Source organism: Pseudorca crassidens, chromosome 15, assembly GCF_039906515.1.
Source record: "Pseudorca crassidens isolate mPseCra1 chromosome 15, mPseCra1.hap1, whole genome shotgun sequence".
NCBI lineage: Eukaryota > Metazoa > Chordata > Mammalia > Artiodactyla > Delphinidae > Pseudorca > Pseudorca crassidens.
Window position 1 is genome coordinate 30,974,330 of NC_090310.1, and position 12,496 is coordinate 30,986,825.

The 12,496-nt window shown below is 42.5% G+C and overlaps 1 protein-coding gene across 1 annotated transcript in view; it reads left to right on the top strand.

The window, feature by feature from the left end:
* Window positions 1-12,496, top strand: part of GRIN2A (glutamate ionotropic receptor NMDA type subunit 2A) — a 372,838-nt gene that overhangs the window by 300,593 nt on the left and 59,749 nt on the right. Inside the window, exon 9 of the mRNA XM_067706655.1 lies at window positions 1,161-1,321. Coding sequence (XP_067562756.1) covers window positions 1,161-1,321 — 161 coding nt within the window. The remainder of the gene's footprint in view (window positions 1-1,160; window positions 1,322-12,496) is intronic.

Consider the following 12,496-nt stretch of genomic DNA (forward strand, 5'->3'; position numbering starts at 1 on the left):
AGACATGGGCATCCCCGGGAAGCTAATGGTTAGTATGGACTTCAGCTCAAGAAACGTTCATGGAAGCTGCCATTATGCCTGGGATGTGTTAGGACCACAATAAGTATTGCATGCATGCATGAGCAAATGAATGAATGATGGCTGGAGGGTGAGTGAATGACATAGAGTCTTTGTACGGGAAGAAAAATGATTGTCCCTCTACCCTTCCAGGTTCTACCCTCCATAATAAATGACAGATTTAACAGGAGAAAAACATGTATACCATCTGTATATATGGGAGATACCCAAGAAAACTGAGTAACTCCCCGAAATAGCCCAAACCACCAGCTTAAGTACTATCTTCAGCTGAAGACAAAAGAAAGATGTAGGGTAATGGGAGGCGTGATGGGGGGTGGGGGGAGAAGGAAAGGCCAGTTCTGGGAGGAGACCAGGAAGAGCACAGTAAGCAAGGGCATGGTAGTGAGGCAGATTTAAGTTGCTGCCTTTTCCATGGATAAGAGTTTTAGAGATTTAGTCATCCTCTTCCAGATACAGAGAGGAAGACACCCTCACAAATATAAGAGTTTGCCTCTTCCAAAAGAGTTAACTTCTACTCAGTTTTCAGAGTTTCTCCTGTGTCTGCTGTTTCTTAAAAAATAACCAGCCCCCAGATAATCCGTATGCCAAAGAGGCATATTTCAGGAGTGGCAAATTCTGCCCCCCTTTGTCATTTTCTGGGTGAGGTGAAAGAAATTATAAATGGGGTCCAGAGAAGGGAGTGATTGGTGAGGATCTCAGAAAATTTCATGATAAGGCAGATGAACGAACTGAAGTCATACATTAATTCCAGCTTAATCAGCATTTCCTGAGCACTGCCTGTGAGCCTAGGACTAGGCTGGTCTCTATAATGGAGACGAAAAATTCCATCCAACAGATACCTATTGCACACCCAGCCAGCCCCTATGCTGGGCACTGAGGAACAGTAAGGAAGAAGACAGACACTGTTTCTGACTTCCTGGAGCTCCCAGACCAGTGGAAGGTGTGATTAAGTAGAAAGGAAGCACAAAAATGAGTGGGTGTTTACTGTCCTGTGCTAGCACGTGCATATGTGTAACTCCTGAGGCAAGACAGAATGATGGCTGATTCTTCCTCCTCCTCCTTCTTTCTCTGTCTCTCTTCAGTTTCAGAGACCTCACGACTATTCCCCTCCCTTTCGATTTGGCACGGTGCCCAACGGCAGTACGGAGAGAAACATTCGGAACAACTACCCATACATGCATCAGTACATGACCAAATTTAATCAGAAGGGAGTAGAGGACGCCTTGGTCAGCTTGAAAACAGGGTAAGGATGACCGTTTCTTTTGCTCTGCAGGCCTGCCCATCCACACACCTTACAGAAAATGACTGCACACCTTGCCTTTGTGCTTGTCTGCCCCCACTGTTGTATGTTCTCGAGAGCCGAGCTGGAAGTCAAGAAGGCCCCCAGTTGAGGGCTGCTTTTGCTAATCTGATGAGTATCACAAGCTTCCTTCTGAACTGTGTTAAGAAAAAGCAAATCCAGGACACTTTGAAATGCAGAGAACCAGAGGGGTTTCTTAAACTGATAAAGAAGTTGGTCCAACTCAATGGGATATTTTAGCCAATAGGGAGATCTAAGGAGATGGAGTTTATTTAAAGTGGTGAAAACAAAGTACTGTAAGTTTTCATCTGATTTTAGATAGGAGTTTATGGCATGTAGCTTTCTGTGAAAACTAAGAGTGTCACATTGAGGAAGGAGAAAGGAAATACGGAGAGAAAAGCTGGGAACTCAGTCTCTCTAAAGGTACAGCTAACGTTTCCGTCTGCCTGTTGGCATTGTGGAGGATAGCAGACACGAAATAACTGAAGCTGTAAACAGAAGACCTGTTTTATGACCTTGGACAGTTCTTCAGTCACTCTCATCCTCATACATAAAATGGGAATAATGATAGGACCTAATTCATAGGAGTTTTATGAGGACTAAGAGAGAAAATTTGCGGTAAAACATTTCGGACAGTGCCTGGCACAGAGATAGGACATAATTGCTAGTGTTGTTATTTGCTGTAAAGGTTAAATTCTATTCCATGGACTCTTCAACTTTTTGAAAAGTCAGGGAAGTGTGAAATGTGTTTTTGAAAGGGTTCCATTAAAAAATATTCTGGGGCTTCCGTGGTGGCGCAGTGGTTGAGAGTCTGCTTGCCGATGCAGGGGACACGGGTTCGTGCCCCGGTCTGGGAAGATCCCACATGCCGCGGAGCGGCTGGGCCCGTGAGCCATGGCCGCTGAGCCTGTGCGTCCGGAGCCTGTGCTCCGCAACGGGAGAGGCCACAGCAGTGAGAGGCCCGCGTACCACTAAAAAAAAAAAAAAAGATTCTGTTTTAAATGAAAGGATTGTTTATTAAGGAAAGTTTTGCTTATCCAGAAAATTTGCTTACGTGGACCATCTCAATTGTCAGGGATCCCTGGCAAGTAAAGCGGGATGTAGTGCATTCTCCTTGCCGATTAATGCGCAGCTTCTTCCTGTGGGCTGTTCTGCAGGCCCACTGCGAAGGCCTTGCTGCTGCTTTGTGTCTGGTGGGGCAGAGGGGGCCCCTCTAAGCCATCAAGACCGAATCTCTGCATAATTTCCAGGAGCTTTGGCCAATGACATTTTGTCATTTCAGTCTCTTTGGAATCTCTTTGGTATCCCAACAGGGGCTGGGACAGCATTTATTTAGAAGCTGAACCCATTTCTTATCTAAAACTCATTCACACACTGCTCATTCTGGCTTGGAATGACTTTTTAAAACTTATTACTAAAAAGCATGACAAAAAATGCAGAAAAGTACAAGTATTAAGTATACTGCTGGATGACTTTGTCCAAACTGATCTGACCATCCAGTTCAATTAACAAGATGTCACCAATCCCTACAACCCCCCACCACACACACACACACACACACACACACACACACACACGCACACAGCCTCTTCCAGTTACTATCTTTGTAGATCATCCTCGCTTCTAAAGCAGTACATTCTTTTGCCCTGTTATTCTAACATATAATAAAATCATACCGTATGTTTTCTTTTTTGTTTGTCTTCATTTGACTCATCATTCTGTTAGTGAGATCACTGTGTGTCATTCCAGTTCTTTCATTCTCATTGCTGTGTAGAATTTCACTGTGGGGATATACCAAAACGCACACATCTTTTCTAATCTTGATGAATGTTAGGGTAGTGTCCCATGTGGGGCTATTATGAGTAAAGCTCCTAAGGGCTTTCTCCTACATGTCTTTTATTGTACAAGTGAGTACATTTTTCTTGTTATATACCTAAGAGTGGAAACTGCTGAGCTATAGAATGTGGTATGTTCAATTTTAGTAGATACCAGAAAAAACAAATTTTTGATGACTTTGCAGCTTAGCCATGGGTATGGGTTTTTGTTTGTTTTCACTGTGGTCTTTTCATCATATATACTGTTGCTTTGGACAAACCATGAGCATAAATGTGATGACAATGGTTAGAAAAAATGCTTGAAGGCTGGCTGTTTCCCTCCTCATCCATCTGCCACCCAGAGCACAAAATGGGTTGTTTTCTTTCTTTTTCACTTTTTTTAAACAATGCAAACAAAAAGGAGTAGAGAAATAGAAACCATCCCTGGCCATAAATTATACAAATTGTTCTCGGGAAGCCATATAATAGTTATAACATCCATCTTAGCAAACTTGGGCAGATGGTGGGTTTACCCTATATTCAATCTCCCAGGAGGGGGATGCATGACACATTACTTTAAACTCAGAAACTAGAGCTAAAGGGGTGTGAGTCTTTTCTTTTTAAGAAATAACTACATGCACCCTTAGGGGTGAGGACATTCCTGCTCATTCCTGGAGATTCTGTCTCAGTGGAGTTAATATCAGGGGAAAACACTTACATGTTTAACAGGTTCCTCAGTGAATTATTTAAGTTATTTAAATTAAATTTTGAACAGATAGTACATTTACACGATTCAAAAATCAAAAAGTAGTGTATAAAATATAAACAGTGAAGAGCCTTCCTTCCACACTGTTCCTTATTCGCCTAGTACCCTCCATAGTAACCACATTTACTACTTTCCTGTGTGTCCTTCCAGATCTTTCTCTATCAAAGCATAAATAGCTACAGAGTTAAGTTTTAAAGATTTATAGTCTTTCATCGAGTGAGTGTATCACACGGTATTTAATCAGTCTCCGACTAATGGATATTTAGGAGCTCATTTTTTGTTGTTACAAACAATACTGCAGTGAATATCCTTCCCTATGCGTCACATCCAATGTCAAATAAATTTCTCGGACTGCTGGGTCAAAGACTACAGGTGATAGTAATTTTGACAGACATTGACAAATTTCCCTCCCAAGGAAATTCACCTTTACCATCAATGAATGAGGGTACGTATCTCCCCAAAACCTTTGCCAACACAGTGTATCATCAATCTTCTAAAATTTTGCTAATAGGTAAAACGTGACAAAATATTTTTTAATATGCACCGTCTTGTTATCAGTAGATTTTTACCAAATGTAATGAAAAGCCTTCTGCAGTTCCTTTTTTGAAAGTGTGCCTTATTTTTTTCTGTTGATTTGATGGTTTTTCTTATTAATTTATCTATTAGAGAAATGAGCCCTTTATTTGTGATGTGATTACAAATGTTTGTCCCAGTTTTTTGGTTTTTTTTTTGTGGTACGCGGGCCTCTCACTGTTGTGGCCTCTCCCGTTGTGGAGCACAGGCTCCGGACGCGCAGGCTCAGCGGCCATGGCTCACGGGCCCAGACGCTCCGCGGCATGTGGGATCCTCCCGGACCGGGGTACGAACCCGTGTCCCCTACATCGGCAAGCAGACTCTCAACCACTGCGCCACCAGGGAAGCCCTGTCCCAGTTTTTTTGCTGCTGTTAGTTTGTCTTTTGAGCTTGTAGATATTTTTTTCCACAGAGATCTATGTTTTTTGTGGTCACACCTATCAATCTTTTTTATGGCTTCTGGAGTTTGAGTCGTAATTCAAAAATCCTTTTCACTCAGGTTACAAAATAATTTTCTCCTGTTTTCTATTTTGGTGGCATTTTTAATATTAGGAATTTTTCTTGGTGTAGAGTATGAGAGATGAATACAACTTCTCAAATGATTATGAGAACCAAAATTTAAGAACTGCCACCATTGAACTGCACCAAGATCTGACAAACTCTTTGTGTTGATCGTATCTGCTCATCATCCCGAGACTTCTGTCTTTCAAGTGTCTACTATACCACACTTAGTTGCCTTTTCCCTCTCCCATCTCATTTGCTTTTAAAATTTTTCATTATGAAATACGTTACTTTAAAATATGAAATGTATTATGAAATAATTTCACAAGAGTAAATATCATGAGGGTTTAAGGAATAATAAAACAAACTTCTCATGTAATAATAGTAATAAACTCCAGCTTTAAAAAATAGTTATTCCCTTCCTTCACCATGTACAGCATCTCTAGAAGTTTCTATCCCTCTGGAAGGTAGAGGGAGGTACCCTATGTGTTTCTGAATTGTTGAATTTCAGGATATTCCTACCCCCAATACCCTTAAATCCAGTGAGGCTTGACTTAAAAACCCCAGAGCATGTAGCTCAGCTACTGGGTCCTACCCCACCACCCACAAGTCTCAGTGATATCTGTGGCTTAGTGAATATACGTTCGTATACACTAGGGTCAGTGAAATGGGGAAGCTTCTTTGTGGGTTGTAACTTCCTGGAAGAGTCTGGGACACAAGAGGGATTTTGCATTGTGGTTGAATGAGGGTCCCAGCTTGGTTTGAGTCTGGGCTCTATCATTAGCTAGCTGTGGCCGTAGACAAGTCATGTCACCTCTCTGAACCTCAGTTTCCCTATCTAAAAAGTGAAAGGGCTGGATTCTCCAATCTCTGAAATAATTCTGAGATTCTTTTACTTGTGTCAACACTCGAACACTTATTTAGAACTTTCCAAAATCCAGACAAACCACAATTATAAACAGCTGTCATCTTTGCAGAAAGGATTTAGAGTAATTCTCCAAAGCTGGGTGTCTCCAAGCCTGGCCAATGGACCAACTCTACCTGAATCAAATGGTTACTTGTAAAAACGCAAATTTCTGGACCCAACACAAGACCTTCTCTTTAATGATGGAGCCTGTGAATTTGCATTTTGACAAGCATGCTGCTGCTCCAGGTGATTTTGATCCAAGCTAAAATTTGAGAACTGCTATTCTAAAAGAGTTCAGTAAATACATTACGCATATAAAGAGTAAGCCAGCCAATATAAACATGTAGCTTATCTTCGGGATGCAGAATCACCTAAGACCATAGGGACAGAGAAACTTGAAACTGAGTTGTTAAGTGTCACTTGAAACTAAGTTGTTAAGTATCATTGTTTGTTGAAATGTGTAATAAATGGAGATAAAGTATCCCAGAAAATATCAAGTAAATCAGTGAGAAAATAGGATTTGCACCGAATGTTTGTTGTACAAACATTGATAGGTAAGGTTTTCCAGGAACAAGTCTGTTCTGACATGTGGGGTTCTCCCTAACCAAAGGCGGACGGGCATTTCATGACCCCAGGTTTCTACACCAGCGTTTCACAGAGCGTAGCCTGAGTCTGAATCAGTAGGGGTGCTGATAAAGATGTGCATTCTTGAGCCCCGCTGGGGCAGGGGCCTGGGAATCTGCATGCGGTAACAAGCGCTTCAGGTGATTCTGATGCACACTAATCAAATTTTGGGACCATCTGCTTTAGAAGAGGGAACTGAAGCTGAAATGAGTGGAGACAGATTTAGATTTATAAATGCTCAGTCATCAGAAGCTGATGTTCTCCAAGCAGTTTTGGCAAGTAGGCCAAACTGCAAGCGTAGCACTTACGCCAGATTTCAATTAAACAATCAGCATTCCTACGACTCTGAAGAGGCTAATATTTGAAGACATAGTGGGATGGTTTATGTTTTTTATTTTAACTGGTTTTCATGTCCAATTATGTGTATATAAATCTATGGAAAAGTCCCAGTTTCCTTTAGAAGCTTTAATTTTCGGCATCAGGCCCCCCAGTCCCCTGTCTGATTTCATTTTCAGCCCAACGATGTTGGGAAACAGACGGGCATCTTTTGCCTTCACTTACATTGAGTAGTTTGGGAGAAGAATTGGAAAGGAGAGTTGCCTTTTGCCAGTAGGCATTTTTCTACAAGGCCCAAACTGTATAATGTGTCTGTAAAAATCAAAGGATGAGGGTGGTCACATCTACTTGCAAGTGTCAGAACTGTCTTTATAGAAGAGGTGAGCACTGAACCCCTCTGTTCTAAGACACAGCTTCTCCAAGCCTGTAGGGATGAGGAATCCCTGTTTTGAGAGGTTAATTCATTGAATATTGAGAGATGGTGTCCTGTGAGGAATGGACAGGACCAAGAAGAGGAAGGGCTCAGAATGAGTAGAGGCGTGGAGGAACACACATTTAGGTTTGGATGAGTTAAGTCGGCAGTGCCTTCAGGACAACGTCGTCATATTTCATCTCTGCATTGATTGAAACCTAACCATCTGTGAGATGCAGCTCCAGGCGCTTCACATGCATAATCTCGTTTAATCCTCAGAACACTCCTAAGAGCTGAGTACTATCACTCCTATGACCTGAGTATTATTATTCCTTTGAGCTGTGTACTATTACTCCTATGCGCTGGGCACTTTAAGCGATGAAGAACCTAAGGCTCTACAAGGTTAACTAATTACCCAACACGCTATTTAACTAAGAACTTACATTGTAGAATCATTGACTGTAGGAGTTGGGCTTGCTTCCCAACTTGGCAATGCCAGGGAGGCAGCTGGATATATGAGGTCAGAGCTCAAGGGAGGAATGGAGACCGAAGTTACATATTCTATTATTGGGGAGGAAGAAATGTTCCTCTACCCTTCTAGATTCTTATGGCCGGTCTGAGAATTAAACCGACGTGAGGCATATTAACAAGAGAAAATCAAACAGAAGTTTAATAACGTGTATATGTGAGAGAGACCTGAGTAACTCTCCAAAATGGCCAAACCCTCACCTTAAATACCATCTTCAGCTAAAGACAAAAGAGGATGTTGAGGGTAGTGGTTTGGGACTTCAGAGGGGAGGAAGGCAATTCATATGGAGATGGGGAGCAAATGTTTGGTAAATAAACACCTGTTGGACTAGGCAGAGACAGTGTCCTACACTCTGATCTCTAGGCCCTGCCTAGAGTTTTCCTCACCACACTTAGCCCACCGTATTCTCTGCTGGTAGCTCTAATCTGGGAACAGGCCCTCAATCTAGTTCTTTCAGGCAGTTAGGAGGAAGGTCACAGTTTCTTCTTGAGTCTTTTGGGCCCTGATTGTTTTCAGCTTGAAGTAATCTGCATGCCATAGAGATTCTTTGCGGAGGTAAATTTTATATATATGTATATATATATTTAATATTGTATATAATATACATGTATTATATAATACATAATTATCAATTGACAATCTGGGAGTTGGTAAGATCATAGCATCCTTCTTTCCATCCTCAAAGGAAACTGGTCCAGGGATGTTGAACTTGCCAAGGTAGACCAGGAAGACATAAGGATGCTCATAGATGTTGAGTTGCCATGCAGAGCAAGTTCTTTCAAGGGTGCCATCTGAGCATGATTTATGAGCTATATTTTGTCAGTCAAGCAGAATCCCACTCAGAGGGTTCATTTCCAGATGCTGAGTTCGATAACAGGTGTAGATCTCAAGGTTCGGTGAGCTGTTCTCTTAACTGGAATAGCGTCGTCTCCAGAGGACATCAGATCTACAGTGACCTGGTTTCTGAGATCCACCCCCACACTGCAAGTAAAGCTCAGAAATAATTGCTACCACATCAGAGAGGTAGGAATTTTACCCTTAATAAAAACTCAAGGAAGCAGAGACATCTTTTTTGTACTTGAAATGATCTCTTGTGAAACTCCATTAAAACTATATGAATGGATGTTCAAGGCCACCCATAAAGTATTAAAAATAGAAAAAAATGGGGGAAAAGTTGAATAAAGTGGGATCCCAATTCTGTAAAGATGGAAGGAGAAGGAAAGAGAAAAGAAGAAAGGAAACTGAAATGAAATACATCAAAGGTTATCAGAGATATTGCTAGATGATGAGGGTTGTGGGCTTCTTTCTACCCCTTTTATACTTAACACATTTTCTGCAACAAAAGTATTTCTTATAATAAGAAGAAAAAAAGTTTCTTCTGAACATAATTCTTCAGTTCTTCCTGCATTTCCTTCGGGGATTTGTACGCATGTTCATAGTTTACACACACTGAATCGGTGTCCATGCAAATCTGTTTGACTTTTCTCAGTTAAATCTGTACAGTTTTGTTGGACAATTATCACATTTAATGACTAGGAGATATTTCACTGAGCTAGAGGAAGATTGATTAATTTAACTTTTACTGCTATGCATTTTCATCATACCTTGTCTGGCATTGGAGGGCCCTCCAAGAAATAGTTATTTCAGAAACGTTGCTGATACCATTATTGTACCAATTTGTTCACAATGTCATCCTACCTCATTTCTCAGACTTCTGTACAGTAAACAGCATTGTCTTTCTTCACTGTAAGGTTCTTTTATCTTGTGGACAACGCAAGTCCTGTAACTTCTTGTAGTGTTCTTTTTGCTTGGGTTTCTACATAATTCGGAGCTTAATTTATGATCTTCTGTTAGCAACTGCGGAGAGCTTATGGCCTGAATATCTGCTTTCAGACTTCCCCTAAGCCCTTACCTGCTATTCCATCTCAGAATTCAGTTCACTCAAATTGCTTTATCGATATGTTTAAACCTTCTTCTACTGCAGTTTGAATAACCTGCCTGAATTGTTTTGGAAACTAAGAGAGGTATTTCAAACTGATAGATACCATTTACTGGGAGCTTACCTATGTGCCAGGTACTGTTTTGAATGCTTTGCCTGCAGTATCTTATTTAAACCTCATAACAACCCTACGAGATAGTGATTTACAATCGAAGAAATAGGCACAGAGAGATTAAAATAGCTCGTCTGTGGTCACACTTGCTCCAGAGCCTATGCTTTGAGTCACAACCTAAAATACTAAATATGAACATTCCCGTAACAGTGCACAATTAGCCTATTTCTAATTACGCAGTATTATACAAAACCAAGAACTAATTTTGTTCATAATTCAAAATGTCTCTTTTTCCTTTGAAAGACTTGATACTGCTTTTAAAACGGTCAATATTTCTTCTTTTATTGAAATGGAGAAAAAAAATGAACTCACAGAGGATAACCAACCCAAAACAGGATGTATTCCTTGCATTCGGACACACGTGGTTAGGAAATTCTCCCTGGGGAGACTGAACAAGCAGGAGCTTCCTGGCAGATTCCATCTCCTTGTCTCCTTAGGAATCACCTCTGTTTATTGATTGTCAGATGCACATGGAGACTTCAAATGTGTCATCTCATTTCATCCTGATTCAACTCTGCCAAATAGGTGTTCTCTCCATTTTGCAGAAGGTGAAACTGAGGCTCAAGGAGCAGAAGCAACTTGTTCAAAGGTTACGTGATTGGCAGAGCTGGCATTCAGACTCAGCCCATCATCTCTTTCTACTCATGACATCTAACTGTCTGCTTGTCCTGACAAGTGAAGGATTCTGGGAAGGGTTGGACATCTTTGTTATGAGGCGTATGAGGCTAGGGGGGCGGGTGGAGAGGTAGAACCAGGGAAGTTGGCGCTCCTGCCCATCAGTGGCTCAGGTTTGGAAAACCTCAGTAGTGTGCTTCCTTTCTCTCCACTGTGAAAACTGTAAACAAGCTCCCACTGACCCAGGTGCTAAATGGTCTCGGTGTTAAAGCATCAGCCCTGTGTGTTCTCTTGCTCTAGCAGCAGGGGGAGGAGTGAGTTTTCCTGGTGCTGGGCTAGCTCAGGCCATGGGAGGCCTTAGCACAGGTTGGGAGATGCTGTCCATACCCCGTGGTGAGTGCTTGGGGCCTAGACAGCAGCCTCTGCCTTAGCAAGTCCAGCCTCATTCCATCGAGAGAAATGCAGGTGGAAGAGCAATAGGAATTCAGGTACCACGCCTCAGCTTTGCCCACTGTGGTAGTTCCCTGTGGCTGCCATAACAAATAACTACAAACTTGGGGGTTTAAAACGAGAGAAATGTATTCTCCCCCGGTTCTGGAGTCCAGAAGTCTAAAAGCGAGGTATTGGCAGGGCCACGCTCCGTCCGAAGGCTCTGGGGAGAAATTCCTGTCTCTTCCCGTTTCTGGGGCCTCTTGGCTTGTGGAAGCATCGTTCAGATCTCTGCCTCTGTCTCCATATGACCTTGTTCCTTGCGTGTCTCCTCTTTTTTCAAATATATTTATTTATTTATTTTTGGCTGCATTGGGTCTTTGTTGCTGCACGCGGGCTTTGTCTAGTTGCGGAGAGCCGGGGCTACTCTTCGTTGCAGTGTGCAGGCTTCTCATTGCGGTGGCTTCTCTTGTTGCAGAGCACGGGCTCGAGGCGCGTGGGCTTCTGCAGTTATGGTGTGTGGGCTCAGTAGTTGTGGCTCGCAGGCTCAGTAGTTGTGGCGCACCGGCTTAGTGGCTCCACCGCATGTGGGATCTTCCCAGACCAGGGCTCAAACCCGTATCCCCTGCATTGGCAGGCGGATTCTTAACCACTGCATCACCAGGGAAGTCCCTCCTCTTCTTATAAGGGATTCTTCTTCTAAGTCATCAGATTTAGGACCCACCTAAATCCAGGATGATTTTCTCTTGAGATCCTTCACTAATTACATCTGGAAAGACCCAATTTCCAAATAAGATTACATTCCCAGGTTCTGGTGGATGTGAATTTTGGGAGGACACTATTCAACCCAACACACTCCCTTAGGCACCAGTGTCCGACAGGTGTCCGACGTGAGCACTGCCACAGAAAGCTCACCTCCGGGGTCTGTGGGGGAGGCCTCACTCCCCAGCGCTCCACCCGAGTATGCGCTGTGGGGAGTGACCTTGTAGTGCACCCCAATGCCCAGTGCACATAAATGCAGTACGGGCTCCTGGGTGTAGACCGCCACCATTGGGCAATGCGATTATTTTGCTAGCTAGTGTCCATCCCTGCTTCCTAATCTCAGTTGCTTAGTTGTCCTTGCTCTGTGCCAGACGCTCTTGTAAGCACTTTACCTATAATTCTTCATTTAATCTTCACAACCGCCCCGTGAGGGTTGGTACGTCCAGCATCTCCACTGTGTACACAGAGAAGCTATTGCTGGGAGTGGGGGAGAAATTATACTCTACTCTTCTAGCTTTTTCCTGGCTGGTTGAAGAATTAAATTGACAGGAGATAGATTAACAGGAGAAAGTCAAACAAAACTTTAATAACATATATACATGGGAGAGACCCAGGAGAACTGGGTTACTTACCAAAATGGCTCAAGCCTCACCTTAAATACCGTCTTCAGCTAAAGACAAAAGACGATGTTGGGGGTGGGAGTTTGAGACTTCAAAGGGGAGGAAGCTGTTCACATGGA